The following is a 20,275-nucleotide window of genomic DNA, read 5'->3' as shown; positions in this document are numbered from 1 at the left end:
CACTATTGCAAGCGTTCAAACCAATTTTCGAAGCACCTTTGCCACTCTGATTGTGGTATCTCCAAAACATGCGTTCTGAACTCATCAACCGCAAGTCCGATAGTCACCACAAAAAAGTTCAGTTATCTGTTTGGTGGGATTTCAAATTTTCGTTTATTTTGAGCTTTTGCCCAACAATACCACGATTAATTCTCAAGTGTATTGTGATCAGCTGGACAAATTGAATGATGCTCTCGAACAGAAGAGTTCAGAATTGGATGATGCGAGACCTCATACAAGCTTGATGACTCGTCAAAAGGTTTTGTAACTTGAATGGGATATTCCAAACTTGGCATCTTCGAACTATTACTTGTGTTAGACTCTGAAATTTTTTTTGTATGGGAGCAGCTTCACCTCAAATCACGACGTTAAAACCCACTTTGACCAGTTTCTTTGAGCGTGGAATCAAGCTCTTGCCCTAAAGATGATATAAAACATTAGATCAAAATGGAGAATTATAATTTCACATAATTTTTTGTACAATAAAAAATGGTGTTTAAATTGGTTCGAAGAAGTTGTTTCACCTCGTACGGCTTCTATCCCAAGACTATTATGGTAAGTAAACTCATTTACTTGGCGTAAAGAGTCATTGTTGGCTGTCTGACACATCCTAAAGCTTAATGAGTACCGTACTACCATATACATACATATGTAAGACGCTCGCACTTTTCATTCATTAGTTAATATGGTTAGATTCAAATCATTTATTTGAAATTTTAAGAAACAGAAAATATGATAGGAAAACGAGAACGATCAAACTGAATTTGTTTTGTGAATTACTTACTCACTTGGAGCGATAATGAAATGCAATTACACCAAACGACAGAAAATAGTTTACACTTGAACTATTTTTAGAAAATTTATGCGACACCTTATTCTTCAGAACTATTGACTTCACTTCTACTTCATTAAAGTATATAAGTTCCGTCAAGTCTATCTCTTTTACAAGCAATAATAATTTGTTGACATATTTTGACTAGCAAAAATGCGTTGCTATTATGTGAAGCATTGCACAACTTTAGAGCATCAATACAAACTAGAGAGTTTAAAACGTTTTACGTTCTTAAGGTTAGGCAAGCAAATTAGAACTGTAATCAAACGATCCTCTCATCTTTTTTGTGCACCCTCGAGTGTTCGCTAGTGTACACATTACTTTGATAATTCCTAACTAGTTGTTGGCGAATCTGGTGGCCCGCCAGTCGAAATTTGAAAAGCTGAATGAGACGTTTGATCGCTGCTGCTTATCTTCACGTCGCTAAACATGGAATATTTCAAAATTGTTTTTGTTTTACTGGCGTTATGTGCCTATAGCTCAGCATTCACTCGCTTGTCCAGAAGTAATGACGAAAGTGACGATGATGTGACGACAAATATGCCCCTAGGAATCGCTTCAGTTAAGTCACGTGCCATCGCCATGGACCGTGGCCTTTGCCGGGAACTTTCGCGCTATCACCCACATTATCCACGCTGTCAGGAGTATTGCAAGAAGCTCAACCACTGGATGGGAATGTGCCGACGTGAGAGCTGTCATTGTTATTCTTAGAGACAAAAAACTTATTGTATCAGTTTGTGCTTCTACTTAATTGTAAGTGTGCTATAATAAATATTTGATAGTGCAAAGTGCCAAATATGTTCATATGCGAGCAATTACCATATCAAGTTTTCAAGGAGCGTAGACTAACACAACGACGTGCTAATCGGTCGCCTGATCAGCCTTCCTACGGCATAAATAGACGCTTAACTGTAGTTTCGACCTTGTGCTTAAACGTTCACACCTACGCGCAGGTCCGTACATCCGTCTGCTGCGCGCCGTCTTATGCGCCGTCCAGGCTGCCTCAAATTAGGTGTCATTAAACTATTTAAACAAGTGCAATTACAATTACCACTATCGATGGCGCTTGGCGTGCAACAAAGCGAAGTCGAAGTTATTATCGAATATCCTCGTAGCTGCATTCTAAGAGAGAAGGAGGTCGCCATAAACACCCACACAAACACCGGCATATGCAATGTATATTTCAGTTCGCTTGTCTGGCATTGACTGCGCTTGGTGTTAACTGAGCGCTCGTTCCTTTCCGCTGTTTCGCGGCTCAACATGGAAATCGCATTTGCACTACCGAATCGTTCCGGGCACTTTTGGCAACTTTATTTCAAATTAGCCCCCTCTTTTCCCAGCATAATGCCACTTCCCCTGCAATACTAGAGACCGTCGCCACCAAAACAAAATTAAAACGAAGTAAGGCGGACTAAAGTGCGGGTGGAACTAAAATTTAATTAATTTAAAATTACTCAGAACGAAGTCGAGGCATATTCCTAATATTTATCGCAGTCATATTATCAATCATAATCAATCAACCGAAGCTGGCGTGTCTTACCGCCTAACATAGTGATGCTTTAAGGTACACAAATTGACGGCGATTTTCAAGCAAAACCAAAAAATTTAAGTGTCACAATAGTTAGAGCTTTTATAGTTGTAGAAAGTATTGGTATCTATTTTCCTGTCCCTGTCCCTCATATATAATTGAAATGTGTATAGGTGCATCTTTTATAATCGGGTATGAAGCCAGTATTCCGCAATATTTCTGAAATCAGACTTCTCCCGTAGACTGAATCTTTATGTTCAGACCCTTATGTTGGTGCAAGAAGCGATATGTGAACAAAACTATAATATCTTGCGCGTAGTGCTGCGTTCGTATACGGAAGAAAACAACAACAAGTCGGCAACATTAGCGGGACACAAGGTAATTGTAGTAGCCAAAGTCAATCGCTTGCAGTGGTAACCAAAACTTTTCCACTTTCACGCCACTTACTTACAAGTTGCTATTCGCTTGCAGCCAACAGCGAACAGCGAACAGGCCGCAGTCGTCAATTCGTATACGAAACTGCCTTCGCTTGAAGTTACTTGCAACTTTGGAGGCGAAGTCAACGTAGCCAGGCGCGGAAGATGAGGAAGCGGCAAGTTCGTTAAAAAGTTGCTTGACTCTATTTAAATGAATTAGTTTCCTCATCCCCAAAATTACTTTGTTGTTGTTGTTTGAATTTTTTTCGCCATTCATTGCGCTATTTACAGAGATAAACAGCAACAGACAGAAGATGAGAGGAGGGCTGCATTTCGCGTGTCTTGCTCTTGAAACCGGTCGCACATTGCGTCGATGGCATTAATGCTGATTTTATTGCTCGCACCAAATTGAACTGGACCCACTTCTATACCGTGGCATGTAAGTATGCTTGGCGCGCAGTGTACGCACTAATTTGGTGTCTTTGTTGTTGCTTTACACTATCGCTCGGGACGGACAATCAGCTCAGTTCATCTGAGTTCAGTCGGACTTGTTTGAGTTTCGAATAAATATTTCATTGGATTCGCCGATAGTCGTTTGTGGCTGGGAATGGTTTAGTTTTTGTTGTCTAACACCGATTCCGCATTTCATGTAAATAGTTGGCAAAAAACAACAAAATAGAGTATGTCGCTGTCAGCTTCGTACGTGTTGGTGGCTCATAATAACATATTCGTGTACAGTTATGTGTACGAGTGGGTCTTTGTGTGGAAACTGGCCATCCATTTGACTTCGTCATTGAACCTATTGCGCAACTTGTGTAACAAGCAATAAAAAATACATTTCCTTTACAAAGTAGAGCAGCGATTGGAGCCGGTTTGAACGGAAGTGCGCGTGTTTTGGGGGGTGTCCAGCGACTTTCAAAGTAAGATTTATGCGACAAATAAAAGAACTTACACATGAAAGTTGTTGCTCTGCATCATGAACAGTTATGTCTTCTGCCAAATCCATTTTGTAGCTAAAGAAAGAAATGCTAAGAATATTGGGCATCAAGATCTGTTAAAATGGAAAGTATAACGAAAAGAGAAATATTAATTTAATAAAATATTCACCCACTAATTCTGTGGAGTAAATATTTTCATTCAAATATGCTACCACAACATGGATAGCATATAGAATTATTAGGCTGAATGTAGGAAAAAGAGGTCCTCTCATGTGATCATGGCTACCTCCAAAATATTTAATAACTTTTTTCATCTAACGGTTGTTTATATCAACTAAAATTAAACAAGTACATATGTATATGGTTACATATTTAAATGATCAGGATGTCGAGACGAGTTGAATCGGAGGGACTGTCTGTCTATCCGGCCAAGCGATAACTTGAGTAGAAATTGAGATATATTAACGAAACTTGATAAAGATGTTCGCTTCGCACCCAAGGAGTGTTGGTAATGCATGGCCGGAAAATGACTATTACCACGCCCACAAAACGCCATTAACTGATATATTATGATATAATATTGTTATTTCCTAGAACGAATTAGATCGACAAGTGGCATCTAGGATTAAAAAACATTTCGTGAAATTGGCGGTGCTCGCCCTCCAATAAGTTTAATGCGAGATATGTGCTTAGCCATTTAAGTTATAATAATCAAACTCTGCGAAAATGCGTTATTTCGGATTATAACCCTGTCTACTTAACATGTAAGACTTTGGTGAAAAACTACTAAATGTGCGATAAATCTATAACTAAATGTGCCTTTTTATACGCGAGATGTTACAAAGGGCTTTACAGGAACCGGGGTCACATTTGGACGATGGGCGTGGCACTGTCCAAATTAAGGGCTAATTCCTATTTCAAAACCTACTCCACCGATTGCAACCAAATTTAGTAAGTAATATAGTATTATGAGACATTTCTACAGGAATATGGACGAAATTGGGCTACAACTACGCCTGTTTCCCATATAACACTTTTTAAATTCCACCTGAATCTTTTCAATCCAGAATACCGAATATATGGACCCGTGTTTATATTGCGAACTTTTTACTGAAAGTGTTGGTCAACTTTTTCAAATTCGAAATGTTTTTCCCAAACTTTGATTTTTGCAAGTTGCGTGAGTATAAAATGTTCGTTGCACCCGAACTTAACCCTTGCTTGTTTCTATTTATTTTGCTAATTATTATTTTTAATTTACATTGGGTCTATTTGTGTGGCTTGTCAAGAGAAGGAGGAAGGTGGCGATTATTCCATTGTTCGAAAATCCCGGACTTGCGTCGGAAATCTTTCGGTTTGGTATTTGCAGGAGGTTTATGGGGAACATACTCTAGATCGGCGGTCATGCCAAAAGTGGTTTGCACGGTTCAAAAGTAGCGATTTTGGCTTCGAAGACGAAGAATATCTTGGACCAAGAAAGTTTGTATATAAGGAATTGGAAACACCAATGAAGATAGTTGCCGAAGACAGGAAGGGATCCGGAAATCCGTGTGAGTCTCTCATCAAATCATTTCAAAACTTTTAAAAGTAATCGGATACATTTAAAAGATAAGAAATCGGGTGCCATCTGAATTGACAAAAAAGTATTTTTTGCATCAGATTGTGACTGGTGATGAAAAAAGATTCATTAACAAAATCAACGGTAAAACAAAATATCCGTTATGCATCTGTTTTTACCAGTAGACAGGAGGCGATAATTTTCTATCATGACAACGATTTGCCTAATGTTTCAACGCTGGTAAAAACAGTGTTGTGAAGTTATGCGTGCACTTACTACTCCAGGCTACCACCTGTTTCGGTAATATTTTATAATATAATCCGTCCATCGGTTCATGCAAAATATAACTTAACTAAAACTTAAGACATAGTTACTTGATCCACACGTTTTCGAACCATTGCCGGGACACACGAAAAATACTTGTAGAGCTAAAATCTAGTTACCAGTTAAACTTTGGTAATTATGACACTTTTTGGGAGGTAGGCAGGTAGGTAGGAGTGCAGCCCTGTTGTTTATCGGGCTCAATTAGCACTTGATGTGCCATTTTGATACACTATTCGTAGAAACTTCTGTATCTGCTATCACGTTTCACCTTCTCTCTCAAATCATTTTGAGGTTTCGATGAAGCAACTTATGTCTGTTAGTAAAAAACATTCAAGGTTTGGTGCTTGATGGATTCCAAGTGCTTTGTGTCGGATCTTTGCTAGGACTGGGCATTCACAGAGAAAGTGGAAAATTGTGTCCTTGTTCCCTGCTATTCCGCAGCCTCGGCAGATGTTGTTGTAGGGCATACCCATTTTGGACGCATGTTCCTTAAATGGCCAGTACCCTGTTGTGGTAGCTGTTACTCTGTAGATACTTTTTCTTGACCTATTTAATAAGTCGTTGGTTCTTTTCTTGTCATATGTTGGCCATAATTGTTTAGTTATAATGCATTTTGTAATAATTTTCCATCTGTTATTTGCAACTTGTTGAATTTGTCTATTGATCTCTCTTTTGATCGATTCTAGCGGGCTTGGTATTAGCTCCGCCTCGGATTTGTTAAGGAAAGCTCCTGCATCTGCCAACTCGTCTGCTTTTTCGTTACCGAAAATGTTCCTGGGACCGGGAACCCAGATCAAGTCCAGTTGGAGCTTGTCTTTTATTGAGCTTAGTGCTTTCTTGCAGTTGTGGACTATACTGGAATTCTTCATGGGCGAAGACAAGGCCAGGAGCGACGCCTGGCTATCCGTAAATATAGTTGCTATATGTATATACTCGTGGTTTTCCAATAGAACTTCGCAGGCTTTTTCTATGCAGCTTGGAAGATGCCAGCCGAGTTCGGTAGACGCATAGAGAGAGATGTGCCTAGATCAGCGGAGAACATCCCCGTGCCTACTCCGCAGTCCATTTTGGACCCGTCGGTATAGACTGAGATAGTATTCTCCTCCCCTATTGAACCTCTTTTCCATTCTCGTCTAGATGGTTTCCTCACCTGGAAGTGTCAATTCCTTATTTTGGGAGGAGTGTGATTGTAATAAATCAAAATCAAATGAACTAATAAAGAATAAGTAAAAGCTTCTCTTGGTTTTCTAAAAGACCACGTTTTCATCATTTTCTGCAAGATAAAAAATACAATTTATATTTCCGGTCATGTTAAGGGTTCTCCACACTTTTTTCGAGAATACAAGTAAAATGCCATCTTGGCCAAAAATTGGTGTTAAGTTGCGAAGGTGGAATATGGGAGATGGATCAATTCGTAGACCGATTTCACACATATTCGACATTAAAATATATTACCATATGTAGAATACTATACAATACGCTCTCTTTGGTTTGCTAAGATATTTAAAATATGGACCTGAAATCTAAAATTCTTATAAGTATTAACACAACATACTCAAGACCAGAAAAATATGCTCAGAGAGTTTTATTAACATACCTCATAGATTGAACGATATTGTATATGGTATAGAATCAACTGAAATTTCGGAAATCCATACATTCATATTAGGTATATGAGAGCTGTGGTGATTAGGTATTCACCCAATTGTATCCAAAGACAGACTGTCATTAGAAATATACAGTCAAATGTTATTTTGACAATGAATTTAAATGAGTTTATAGATTTATTAATGTTCACAGTATAAAAAATGGTTTTCAGAGGAAAGAAAACTGATTGAATAATAACGATTTTGTATGTTGCCCAAAAAAAGCTCCAAGAAAAATTTGTCTGTAGTTGGAACTGCGAAAAGCCCAAGAACGTTAAGTGGTTCGGTCTATTAAGAAGAAAAAAGGTGGAAGCTACTTACCACCTTTTAAGGGAAATGTATTTGTTTACACAGCTCGTAAAGTAAAATATGTAATTAAAACTAAACAAATATATAAAAAACTTCGTCATTCGCACACTTCCTTCTTGGAAGCGACAAGGCGGCAAATCGCTGCATTATTTGTGCAAGTAAGCCTAAGGAAAAACGACTCAAACTGTGTTGTAGTTGATTGAACCAAGCGCTCGTGTGCCGCATGTCGTATTTAGCGCACACCGTGCACCCATTAGGTATGTACGAGTTTGGCTGTCGGACCATGCCGGCGCTGCAGCGAAACCACTTGGCAGTGAGTATAAAATCCATACCAGAGGCGGCCTCAGTTTCACTTTCATCGAAGTACTCGGCACGCGAACGCGGCAACTATATAAGTGGCTCTGCAGTTTGTACAGCAAACGGTTTAGTAATCCGCACGCCTCAGCGCGCAACGCCAAGTTAAACGATTAGCGGGCGTTTAAAAGGTATCGCGTGTGTAAACGCGGAAAAGCTGCCAAAGTCAGCTCATGAAATACATTTGTAAGAGGGCGAGGAGCAGGTGTATACCTATGGGCATGGGTACCAGCCACCGGCTATGAGTGAGCCGAATTGTGCGCTGTGGCGTGTTGAAAGGCAGCGATCGCGATTTTTGCTTCCCATTGTGTGGCAGTGACATTGAACTTGTGTAAATATGTTGCATGCTTCAGCCATAGGCAGGAAGCAAATTAAGGTGTTAGAATAGTGAAATAATAATAGTGGCTATTGTAGTGTTAAAAATAGTTTCTGTAGTGTTCTAATGACCTGGAATTATGGATCATATATTTTCAACGTACAAATTATTTTATGGCGCTGACGACAATTGAAATGTCAAGTCACTCTAAGCTTTCGCAATTTCATCTTTCACTCACCTTACCAGCTTTAGCGAGGTGACGTTCTATGCCTTTATCTATTTTCAATTTACATTGATGAAGATGTTGGATAGCGCCGGTTAGAAAATCGGATCCGTTACGGTTGCGTGAGGCAAACATTGTTTGTTTGGTTCTCTTTTTTTTTGGAGAAGTTAGAGCTCGGACAAAACTATTTTCAATTACAGTTTTTGTTTAGCCAATATATGTGACCTGGTCTACGGAAAGGGGGCTTAGTGTCAAAAAAAAGGAGAACAATTAATGAGATAACGAGAAACTGACGATTATTTTTAACAGCTTTTCCCAGAAAACTAGTTTTCGCACGTTAGCTCCCTTTCCGTAGACCAGGTCACATATAGTATAACCATTTTATAACTAAAACTCAAATTTGTTTCAATATGAGTGGTTTCTATTATATCGTTTTTCATTCGCCTGTATTTTGTTATGAAAAGTGTTGTTTCGTTATTTTGCTTTAGGTAACGATATATAGTATGTAATATACTATATTTATTTTAAGGGCGTCCCAAAATAAAGCGGGGACTACTAAGTCCTCCATTGTACCTTTTAGCTGCATTCAAATACTTTTTGCATATAATACTGATAAAGATTTCGCGCCAAGGCTAAAGCAACTCTAAAATGAAAATATCCTCTTAAAAGACGATTATATTCTGTGCAATAGGTGGCTAGGGTATAAAACTGATATGAACTATGTATTTGTGTAGGTATGAAATGTTTTGGTCTTCGTCGTATTTTTAAAAGAAGAAGAAGAAAGGCAAATGCAATGCGAAAACCGAGTTGAGGCCGTTAGATTTTCGAATTGCTTCTTCTATCACATTTCTCAATTTATTTTGTGTGCTTAAGAAGATCTGAAAGAGTGTATTGGTTAGCTTGTCGAAACGAAAACTGTCGAGGACGAAAACTGTGATAATTGTGAAATTCTTCTGGGTTTTTATTAAACACAGTTTTTCAAATATTCACTTCCCAAAATAATTCAATTGTATACACTGTTGAAAGCATACATACATACATATAAATCTATAGATATATGTACATACTTTATATGCCATAATCCTGCGAGCTTACTCTGTCACTGGCCTAGCAATATTTAGAGTTGATTTGCGAGCAACACGCTTCGAACATAATAAATGTTCGACGCGGATAATCGATGGTTTTTTTTCTGCTTATTAGCATGTTTTATTCCCACTCGTTTTCTGTTTTGTGGTTCGTCCTCGTCCTTTATGTGTAGACATGTACATGTGTTCAATTAACAAGTTTCAACGGGCGTGCGATAATTTAATTTTGTACAGTTAATTGAATTCGACAACATTACAATAAATGAAACAATAATAACAACAACAACTGAATAAACAACAAAATACACGTGTATATGCAAATTAGCGGATGAAGTAAAAATGTTTTAGGTACGGCAAAGCTTTCGAAATATTTAATATTCGTATTGCCACAATCGATATATCGAGATAACGGTCCAAATCAACAACAAACGCGACAAGCATACAAATACAAGAACAAATTTTTGTGTAACGAACAAACATGGGCAAAACATATTATTTACGGGTAAATATTTATTAACTGCTTTTGATACTAAAATCAAACATAATTGGAGCTTGTACTCAATTGTCACTGTATTAATGTAAACTAATAATGGGCGTGATCTTTTTTCACCTTTTTTTCAAACAATGTGTTTTTTTAAAGCAATGATGGATTGCACTGCCATGTTTAGCCTTGTAATTGTGTAAATAAAAATGCAAAAGTTGAATTCATTAGAAACGAATTTAGAGAGGACTACCTATTGATAAAGAATATGAGCTCTAGATAAATATGTTAAAGAATTTGAAGAAGAATGAATGAAAATGCAGATGAAATACCAAAGCTATACTCAATCCAATCCTGAATCTAACATAATATATTCAGCATCTCTAAGAAAGCTTTAGAAATCTAGCTTTTAGAAATGTAGGAAAAAAGTTTAAGAAGAGCTGTGTTATACACTATAAGCCTTGTGAAAAAAACTATAAAACACGCTTTCGAAAGTGACTTGACCAGAGCATTGATTGAGTCTTGATAAATAAAAGGTTGGCATCATCGACAGTCGGCCTAATAAAGAAAGTTAAACACCACAAAAGAAGTGAAACTTTTAAAGGAAATAAAATGAACACCAAACCTAAAGAGACGATATCAAAGATGAGATGAGAATAAGACAAATATTGGGTGTCATCAATTATAAATTAAAACACTAGTGTTTGGGTTACCACATTGTAAAGTTGACAGCCATAACCTTAAAATGGTATGAAATCGCTCTATTTAAAAAAAAAAAAACAACTTCAAATATAAAACACAAAAATGTGGGCACTATGCAATATTTACGTCTTTAAGGGAAGTGTTAAAGAGATTTTAAAGGAAATGTTAAGAAGAAGCGTTGAGCCATATAATCTTTATAACAACAACAGTCATTAACCACATGCGATTGCCCCGAGAACTTTCAACGAATTAATTTTTTGGTGGTAGAAAAGAAATGGTATCATCTGCTTTGAAAATTTAAAGCGGGAAAGCTGGTGGTTTCACGCGAAAAATGAAGAAATGTTTGAATGTTATTCTAAACTCAACCGAATCGCTTAAGGCAACCAAAATAACTGTTAATATCCGTATAAAAAAACGCTGGATGTAAGTCTTTTATATAACCAGTTAGTAATTTTATGCAAGTCGATGGTCAAATGGGTACTTGATTACTTAGGCGTTTAGGATACAATGATAATTATAAATAAGGAAATTATGACTTTACAAGCGTATAATTGAGCTAAACCTGTGCGGAGTCAATGGCAGAACATAAAGGTTATCGGCAGCAAAGTTCACCCATATGGATGGGTGACGGTTATGACGCCGTCAAATTATTTTAAATCAAGGTCTAGTAGACTAAATCGGAACTATCGGCGTCATTATTGCCATTAGCAAGACTTATGATGACGCACTGTTTAAGAACGGGATTAGGTCGAGTCTCTGCATGATAATAACCACTCTCGCATGATACTAACCACTTTCTCGCATGCTCTCTTAAGAATACTTTTCCAACACATCTTTTCCTATTATCTGACCTCTACGTCTGCTGGGCCTACCATTAGCTGGCTTAAGTAACTGTTACATCAACTGGTGTATTGAAGAGGATATTTAGATTTCAATACATTGCATTTATGTTGAATTTTGTTTTATTTTAACAATATTGAATAAATTGTTTTTGCGATACTCAAAGTTTCAACATGCATTGTGTCTTTCATAGTAGCACGAACACATATACAACTAATTTGATTAATGATGATCCCATTCCACACATTACATTATATTGATTGTCATGTGTTGTTAAATCTAATAACTCAATTGTAAGTTCCTCTACCTTTTCTTTTTCGCAGATATTTTGGCTGCTTCTTGTATGTTCTACGAGCGTTTTCGCCGAAAATGTTGCGAACATAAGTGATAGCCTAGCGGTGGAAACAACAGTCGACACAGTGAAAGTAACATCGAGCATAGCACCTGCAACAAAGAGTAAAACAGAAAAACGCGACTCTTCAGATCAAGTTGGTGAGTGTGGTGGTAGCTTTGGTTGGCTGACTTGTTGTTATACTCTTGCAACATGTTGCTTGTGGTGTAAAAGATTTATACACCTAACGGTTGATTGTCTCACCCAAAAGTAATCGAGATAGATACTGTGAGCGTCGAAAATAAGTAAACAGCAGTTCTATCAATATTAAAGTGTTTTTAACAACGCAGTGTTTAATGCAACAGATAGTTATAAATAATGTAAAAGTGGGTGTGGCGTCGCCCTCTAATAGGTTGAATATACATATCTTCTGAAGCACTAAAGCTAGAAAAATTCGCTCAAGACAAATCTTTTTGGCCCTATATACTATACTTGTATATGATCAGGATGATGAGGTGAAGGGAAATCCGAGTGACTACCGGTCTGTTCGTCCGTCCGTGCAAGCTGTAACTTAAGCAAAAACTGAGATGTCTTGAAGAAACTTGACACAGGTATTCCCTAGGAAAAAAAGAGACCGATTTCAACAAAATTTGGTACGTGACATTCAGACAAGAAAATATTCGTGTAAGACCTTGTAAATATATTTATGGTTGCATCTTTTCATATGAACACAGTTTTAAACCTTATGCCTAAAACATTTTTCAAAGCCAATAAAACCTGTTCAAGCCACTTGGTACCGAATATTTGGAGTCCTTGACTTTTTACCGCAAATATCGGTCAATGTGTTAAATATATAAATGAAATTCAGGTATAATCCTTCCCTGACAATAGTATGTCTGTGTGTTAGAAATGTGTTGAATCTGGTCAATACTTCCCTTAGCTTCCATATACCAAATACAACGAACTTCGAGGTGACATTATTCCGCATATATCGGCCAAGATGTGAGTTATCTCCAGGAAAATGAGAGAACGTGTTTTATTGATAACAGTGTGTCTTTGTACCTGAAATGGTAACCGTATAACTTACAAATCTTATGCACCTTAAAATATTTCCCTGGCAAGTTGCAAGAGTATGAAATGTTCGGTTAATCCTGAATTAACTTTAGTTGTTATCCTAAGAATACACCATTCCAGCGTACTGAAGCAATACACATACTTTAATTTTGTAATATTTGCAGGGCCAACAGCATTCACAAACAAAGAAGCTGCTCCTTTCAGACCCGTAACTAGTGGAAGTTATCAACAATTGCCTCCTCAGCCGCAGCCATTCCAATCCTCCCCTGCTCCTTCTCCAATTAGTTTTCAACCAACAACCGTACGTTATATAGGCGAAGAGGCAGCTCCACAGGTAAGTCGATAGCCCGAAATATTTTTTCGATAATACGATATACATACATATGTATAAAATGGATATCGTACACTACCTACAAAAGTGTTACAAAATACCGAAAATGACAAATGTTCAGAAGGAGCAAAACCAGTTCCTGAATTTTTTTTTGAAATCGTCGACCATAATATATAATATCACTTTAAAAACTGGCTTACTTAAATATTATTGATTTTATAGTTTAACAGAGAAATTAAGAAACATTTTCGAATTAACATATCGAATAAAACAGTGGTAATCACAACCATTTCATTATTCACACAATACAGCAGAAAATTTACGATTTATTTTGGTTATAGCGACGTAACTTCAAATAGTTCTTTAGCTGATACTACGCAATAGGCGTGGCACCGCCCTATTTTGAAGTCCTATATCTCAATTAGTATGTGGTAGCCAACCATTATTATTATGTACTGTAAAAAATCGGACAACAAACACACGCGCTTCCCATATAACTTAAAATTCCATCAATAGGACTGATTTTCTTCCGCCGCGACTGTACTTCGGTGTGTACTTCGCGCACCGCCTGGATGCGGTAAAGGGCGTTCCTAGCTAACGAACGAGAGGCTGGTCAGTTGTCTCCGAACACCTGCAGAGTCAGGAAAACGTGTTCGAGCGCCGTTTTTCTGTGAGAGCTGTAAGCCGAAAAAGCAGCGTTCGTTAGAGCAGAGGTACGCGATTAAATTCTGGGTGAAACTTGGTAAATCTGCAACAGAGACGTTTGATATGATCTAAGCCTGTTTGACCCAGATGTTTCTTTAGCAGGAAGTGGTGTGTTTCGGTGCACCAGACCTTTTTGAAGGGCCGGGAAGAGGTCGCTGATGAAGATCGTGCTGGGAGACCTGTGACTTCGACAAACACAGACTCGTGTGCGCAAAGTTTTGAACTCAGACCGACGATCGACGAAGTATTTGTTTAATTGCCCAGATGTTAAATTTATCAAAATCTGTAGTTCATGACATTGTGACGGGGCACTTTAATATGCGCAAGGTGTGCGCGAAGATGGTCCCAAAAGTGCTCACTGACGACCAGAAATTGCGGCGAGTTGAAGAGTGCTAAGAAAATTCGACCTCGACTCTCATGACTATTCCGGAGAATGGCTTCCGTGACGCCATGCTTGGAAATCGCGCTGCTAGCGCAGTATCGACGCAGTAGGAGCCGTAAACGTCAACCAATCGAAATTCTTTAAACAAGTATTAAGGATATGAGGTTTTGACTAAAGTGTTGACCAATACCATCTTTATTCAGCGCAAAACCACACAATTTTTAAGAAACTTTTCAATTTAGTTTCTTTAAACATCATATTTAGACCAACTTGAACGGTTATTGGGGTGTTTTGGCTCAGGTATACTGGACAACGTAGTTTCAAGAAATTTTTGAATATACATATCTACTAATAAAACTTATATACTTTTAGACATATCTTCTAGTATCAGCATGCCACATTCCAATGAAATGTTTACTAAATTTATCCATTTTAGGTATAAAAATACACCGTTATAAGTAAAGCATGCTCTCGTATTATTAAGATTACTCACATATTGGCCGATATATGCGGTACAAGTCACATGGAAGGTTGAAAATCTTTATATGAGATAAATGAGGGCTCAGGGAAGTATTGACGCCATTCAGCCCATTTTTAATACAGATAATTGCTATTATGAGGAACGGATTTTCTTTGAATTTCCCTTATATATCTCATCCATCGACTAATATTTTCGGTAAAAAGTGAACTGAATATATTGGAGTCCACATTTTCGGTACCTAGGTACAGTTCTTGTTCGATTCGGACAAATTTAGGAAAGAGTTTAAGAGATATGTATGTACATTAAAGTTTTAGCTCTGAAGTACCTCTTGCTACTGCGATCCCCCGTGGCAAATTACAGTTCTATATCTTAATTTAGTGCTTAGTTATGGCATTTTATAGGCATTTGCTAACGGCCATTTGTGGGCGTGGCAGTGGTCGGTTAACTCATCTTCGAACTTGTTCGATGTGTGGGAAGTGTCGCCATCCTTTTGAAACTAATTGTCGCCGAGATCACGAGCTTCAATTTCAGGCATCAATTAGTCGGTTATCATGGCCATTGACGGTTACGTTCTCACCGGCATCATTTTTGAAGATATATGGCCGACAAACCACACCAAAAAGTTGTTTTTTTCTGGCTGACATGGTAGCTCTTGAATGCTCTTAGTCCCACATGCGTCAATCTTGTTTGTTTACATGAGCAAGAAATGGGCCTCATCGCTGAACAAAATTTGGCTCGAAAACGTCGGATCTTTTTGGAACTTTTCAAGAGCTTATAGAGCAAAGCAATGCCGTTTGGGAAGGTCGAGCGGCTGCAGTTCTCGCACAAGCTGTATTTTGAACGCTATCAATTTATGATATCGACGTGAAATGCGCCAAGTCGTTCCATACGTCATTCCGAGTTGCTGCGAACGGCGTCGAATCGACTATCCACGGTTTTCGTGTACACTCTCAGCTACGGTTGCTATATTTTCTTCACTGCTGCTGGAAGTGGTCCATTTTGTCGAATATTATTCAATAATGAATGCTATTATTGCAAACAGTCATATTCTTCACAGAACGTGAATTTTCGTAATAAAGTTGAACGATTTGTTAACGTTGTTCAGGCGTAAGTCTTTCCAAGATGAAATACCAAACAATACTGTAGAAAAATAACATGACTGCTTAACACGACTAACGTGTGACCTTTCAAAAAAGGCTCTTGAAAAAAGTGCATCTACTTGGATCACCCGTTATATACATATAACCTTATATCTAACTCTATAATTTTCAGGTGATACAAACCATTGTTAAGTGAATAAAACTATCAATGCTTTTGTGAGATTTGCTCTCGTCTACTCTCTTTTACTGTTCCTTAAGAGGGTATTCTGGTCTAGAAATTAAAATAAATCGATTTTTTTTATATTTTCAAAGTTTAACTATTCAAGAATATGTGTATAAGAGGATTTTTCAAAATTCAAATTATTTTCGGAGATATAGGCATTTTTTTGACCCGGCATCCAAACTGGTTCGGCCGAAACTTATCGAACAAAAGACTTTACGCAAAACTTTAAACGCGTTTTTCTCAAAACTGACTTTTTCGGAACGATACCCACGATTTCTCAAGTTCTACTGGACCGATTTACTTCAAATTTTTATAGAGTCTTCCTTATAGGCTTGTCTATGGTTGGAACTAGCCCCATCTCTTAATTTTTATTTTTATTATTTTTTAAAAATTCGAAATAATCAGAAAAAGTGATCCAAAACAACTTTTTTTTTCAGGCAGTCGCCATTTTGTGAAAAAAATTTTTCCCACTTTTCTCACAGCTCATAATTTTTGAAATTTTTTACTTTTTAATTTTTTTCTGTACTCTTCTAAAATTAACAAATAACTAATAAAAAAATGGATGGTAAAATATTAATTTTTTACTACACTTTAAAAATTACCTGAAATTCATGCTTCTAGACCGGAATACCCCCTTAAAATGATTTTATCATTCCCATGTAAAATATTGGTATGTCTGCTTAACCCTGAGATGCGCACTAGTATTTGTCTTATGCCGTTATGATTTCATTTGTATTTAAGTTGATTGTTGATGATTAGTTACAACATTACAAAAGATCTAAATTAATTTCATTTCAGGTATATTATGACAGGCCTCCAAACAGTCGTCCAGTCTCCGGACCCTCAAATGGTGGAAAATTTTCTAATTATGTTGATGACAACATTCATTATGGCACACCTATACATTCCTTTCGAGGGCCTTATCAGCAGCACCTTGAGCTACCACCACCGCAGTCACTGCATCAACAACAACAACAGTACCAGCTTAAACACCAGTATAACCAACAGGCGGCAAAGCTACCGCCGAATCTGAGTTATGCCGAAGGAGGTTTTATACCGTCGGATCGGCACTTGCAGCAGGAGCAACCACCGCAACATTACAGGCGACAACACACGCACACACAACAACAACAATCGAATGAACACCACAGTCAACAAATTCAACAACAACAACCAGTGATTCAAAAACATTCACAACAACAACAACAGCCATATGTTGCTATAGAAAAACAACCGCAGCCGCAACAGTCTCAGCAGCAACAACAACAACAATCCCAACAGCATCAACAACAACAATATCAGCAACCTTCACGCCAACAGATCCATTACATCATTGCCATTCCGTTATCGTATGTGCGACAGCTGCAATATCAATTAGCAGCACAGCATGGAGCAACGCCCCTGTCTCAGCTCCAACAACAAGCACCGCCGTCAGCGCCAGTGCCCTTAGCGGCACCGCGTGCCCCCCAACCCCCACTCATTGTTTTGCAACCAGTTGGAAGCGGAGGCGGAGGCGGCGGCAGTGGCAGTTCATTAAGTCGCGAACTCTATCGCACACAGCAGCCCATTCATTATGTGTCACATGCGCCGGCGCCGGTTAACCCTGCAGCCGGTCCACATGTTCAATCGCCGCCGGCGTTGACGCCACAACAATTGCCTTATCCGATGAATTTGGTCCTTTCAGCATTGGCGCGACCTCGACCGGCAGTGTACCCGGCTTCGCAGTTGTTGTACGTGCAGCCGCAACTTATTCGCCATGCACCACAGCAGCAGCAGCAGCTGCAACTTCAGGTCAAACAACCTCATCACTTGCCACATTACGGTAATTAAAATGCATTGCCGCTCAAATATTCGCCTTCCGTCATTATCATAATATCCGAAAGAGATGGAAGCGCGGCATTGACATTCCGCGATAGTAAACTGAATTATACATTCATATGCACATAATTATAGGGGAAATCTTTTTCGCATTGGCCGCAAATACTTTTAGGTAATCGTATTTGAAGTTGGCTATCCGAGATAATCTGGAAAGATCAAGCCAAGCCCCATCAGTGGGAGTTCCAGTTTCGTGTCTTTGTTTTTACTTTGCCTCCTTTACAGCAATATTTTACGTGGTATGATAAGATTGAGGACTTAGTTTGGTATTTTTATAAAGTGCTCTTGACTTGAGCACTATAAACTGAAAATTATTGAAAAGTTTGTTTTCTAACAATGGTCCGTTTTCAGCTGGCAATATCAAGCCAAAAGGAGTATTTCCGACGTTAAAATGCCCTGCGTACGCCAGCACGCATCTAAAATCACTACCCACGGCGGCCGTCGGACCTATGTACAGTTGCAATATTGAAAATTCGTAAAATATTTAAGACCGTTTCATGTTTCGAAAAAAATTTTTCAAAACAAACCTTTCGCGTTGCTAAGATGCTTTATCAAGTACTACCTCTGTTTATAGAGTTTGTATATGTGTACTATGTTCAGCTAACGCTACGTGTGTATGAACGTACATATATATTTTTTTAAGTCAAAAAACTGAAATTTAAACTCATTAATTATCAATTGCAGGTCATGCATCGGATCAACAGCAGCCGCATGCCATCGAAGAGCGCAACACGCAGCTATCAAAACCTTCGCAACCACAACAACATCCACATCCAGGGACGCCTCGTGGCGGTCCGAAACCAAAAGTGAGTCAGGCGTCATCACCTCCACCCCCCGCAGCAACTTCTCCAGCTTCACCACCTCCTGCCCTACCGCAACTGACGACTGCATTGCCGATACAATCGCCATTGCCCATAGCACCACCGGTATTGTTCTATGGCCCCACCTTTGTGCAACCACCGCAGCCCGAGCAGCATTCACTACCACCATCTCCCTATGCCAGTTACTTTCAAGGACAACTCGGACCAGCGCCGCATGCAGCAACATTAGTCAAATTGTCATCGCCGAGTGCAGTGCTTGCGCCACAGACTGCTCTTGCACCTCCCTACTACCACATTCAGTCACCACCCAGTGGACCGTCACCGTTTGCAGCAGCATTAAGCCCACAAAGCCTCTTAGTTGCAAAAGCACCTCTTCAGTTGCAGCAGTCTTCGCTTCAACATCCACCACCAGCATTGCCGGCATTCAGTGGCCGGCCTGCAGTCTATGTGGCACCGCAGGATGCCGTCGACAGCATCGGCGGGGTGCCTTGGTCAGGTGGGGGATTGCCTTACTTTATACATCCGGCGGGTGTGCACTATGGAACGCACCTATATAACCCCGGCACACCCTTGGTAACACAAAAGCTGCTGGAAAATGTAGCAAATGCTGATGTCGATAATCAGCAGCAACAACATCAACAACATTTGCGACCGGAACCGGATCGGAAGCAACAGCAACAACAATTAGGTTCAACAGCGACAAGTGGCGGTAATGACGACAATAATGCCATTGTTAAGTACCCTTAAGGTAGTAGAGAGGTTAGGGTGTTGAGATCATGAAAAATGGGGCGAGAACAGAGAAATTTTGTTACGTTGCCACGGTGATGCTGCCTGCTATTCCATCGCAATTCGATCGTAACAGGACTATTCAAATTATGTTTTTCCACTCACCTCTCATCCTTTCAGTATAACATTCATACCGTTATTTATTTGCTCACACAACTCTATAATCTATATATAAATGACCTAGTGTTTTAGAGATCGTACAAGATTTATTATTTCGAAAATAAAGTAAATGTGTAATTGTATTCAACTGAACTTTTATATTTATATTATATGCGCCTTATTTGCACCACGGAAGATAATTTCAGGAAAGCATTTTCGAAACTATGAGAGAATCTCGCAACTTTTAGATATTTCGCTACAAACTCGTACAATAAAATATTAGGTCTACAACTTTGCTTCCGCCGTTTTCCAATAGATGTCTCTGCTGTCAAGCACTGGTCGATTAAATCGATTAAGTTGTTTTATATCGATCTTGGACATTTGTGTCAACACTAACCCAGCAAAATATTTGTAGAGATCTGTTTGCATCCAAAATTTATTCTCAACTGAATGCGTTTGAGCCAAGCACTAAGAGAAAA

General features: G+C 38.7%; 2 protein-coding genes across 6 annotated transcripts; both read left to right on the top strand.

The window, feature by feature from the left end:
* Positions 1–1,212: 1,212 nt before the first annotated feature.
* LOC120776113 lies at positions 1,213–1,675 on the top strand. Its single transcript, XM_040106615.1, has one exon. It carries the CDS (start codon positions 1,301–1,303, stop codon positions 1,580–1,582), a length of 282 nt encoding a protein of 93 aa, XP_039962549.1. The 5' UTR covers positions 1,213–1,300; the 3' UTR covers positions 1,583–1,675.
* Positions 1,676–7,961: 6,286 nt separating this feature from the next.
* On the top strand, positions 7,962–19,939 carry LOC120775878 (extensin-2-like). Of its 5 annotated transcripts, none has more exons than XM_040106254.1 (6): positions 7,962–8,072; positions 9,800–10,067; positions 11,912–12,080; positions 13,158–13,327; positions 17,014–18,037; positions 18,775–19,939. In XM_040106254.1, exons 2-6 carry the CDS (start codon positions 10,044–10,046, stop codon positions 19,656–19,658), a joined length of 2,271 nt encoding a protein of 756 aa, XP_039962188.1. In that variant the 5' UTR covers positions 7,962–8,072; positions 9,800–10,043; the 3' UTR covers positions 19,659–19,939. The 5 variants fall into 5 exon arrangements, with proteins under 5 accessions (XP_039962188.1, XP_039962185.1, XP_039962189.1 ...); XM_040106251.1 differs by having other exon boundaries at positions 7,962–8,272; XM_040106255.1 differs by having other exon boundaries at positions 7,962–8,317; positions 9,914–10,067.
* The last annotated feature ends 336 nt before the right edge of the window (positions 19,940–20,275 follow it).

This window comes from Bactrocera tryoni, chromosome 4, assembly GCF_016617805.1.
Source record: "Bactrocera tryoni isolate S06 chromosome 4, CSIRO_BtryS06_freeze2, whole genome shotgun sequence".
In the NCBI taxonomy this organism is placed as follows: Eukaryota; Metazoa; Arthropoda; class Insecta; order Diptera; family Tephritidae; genus Bactrocera; species Bactrocera tryoni.
The sequence above is the reverse complement of the archived record's forward strand: the minus strand, read 5'-3'. Positions and strand labels throughout refer to the sequence as shown.

Coding starts and splice junctions, on each gene's coding strand:
- LOC120776113 (XM_040106615.1), top strand. CDS start 1,301: ATGGAATATTTCAAAATTGTTTTTGTTTTACTGGCGTTATGTGCCTAT.
- LOC120775878 (XM_040106254.1), top strand. CDS start 10,044: ATGGGCAAAACATATTATTTACGG. Junction 10,068..11,911: donor GCAAAACATATTATTTACGG/GTAAATATTTAT, acceptor TCTTTTTCGCAG/ATATTTTGGCTGCTTCTTGT. Junction 18,038..18,774: donor TCATCACTTGCCACATTACG/GTAATTAAAATG, acceptor TATCAATTGCAG/GTCATGCATCGGATCAACAG.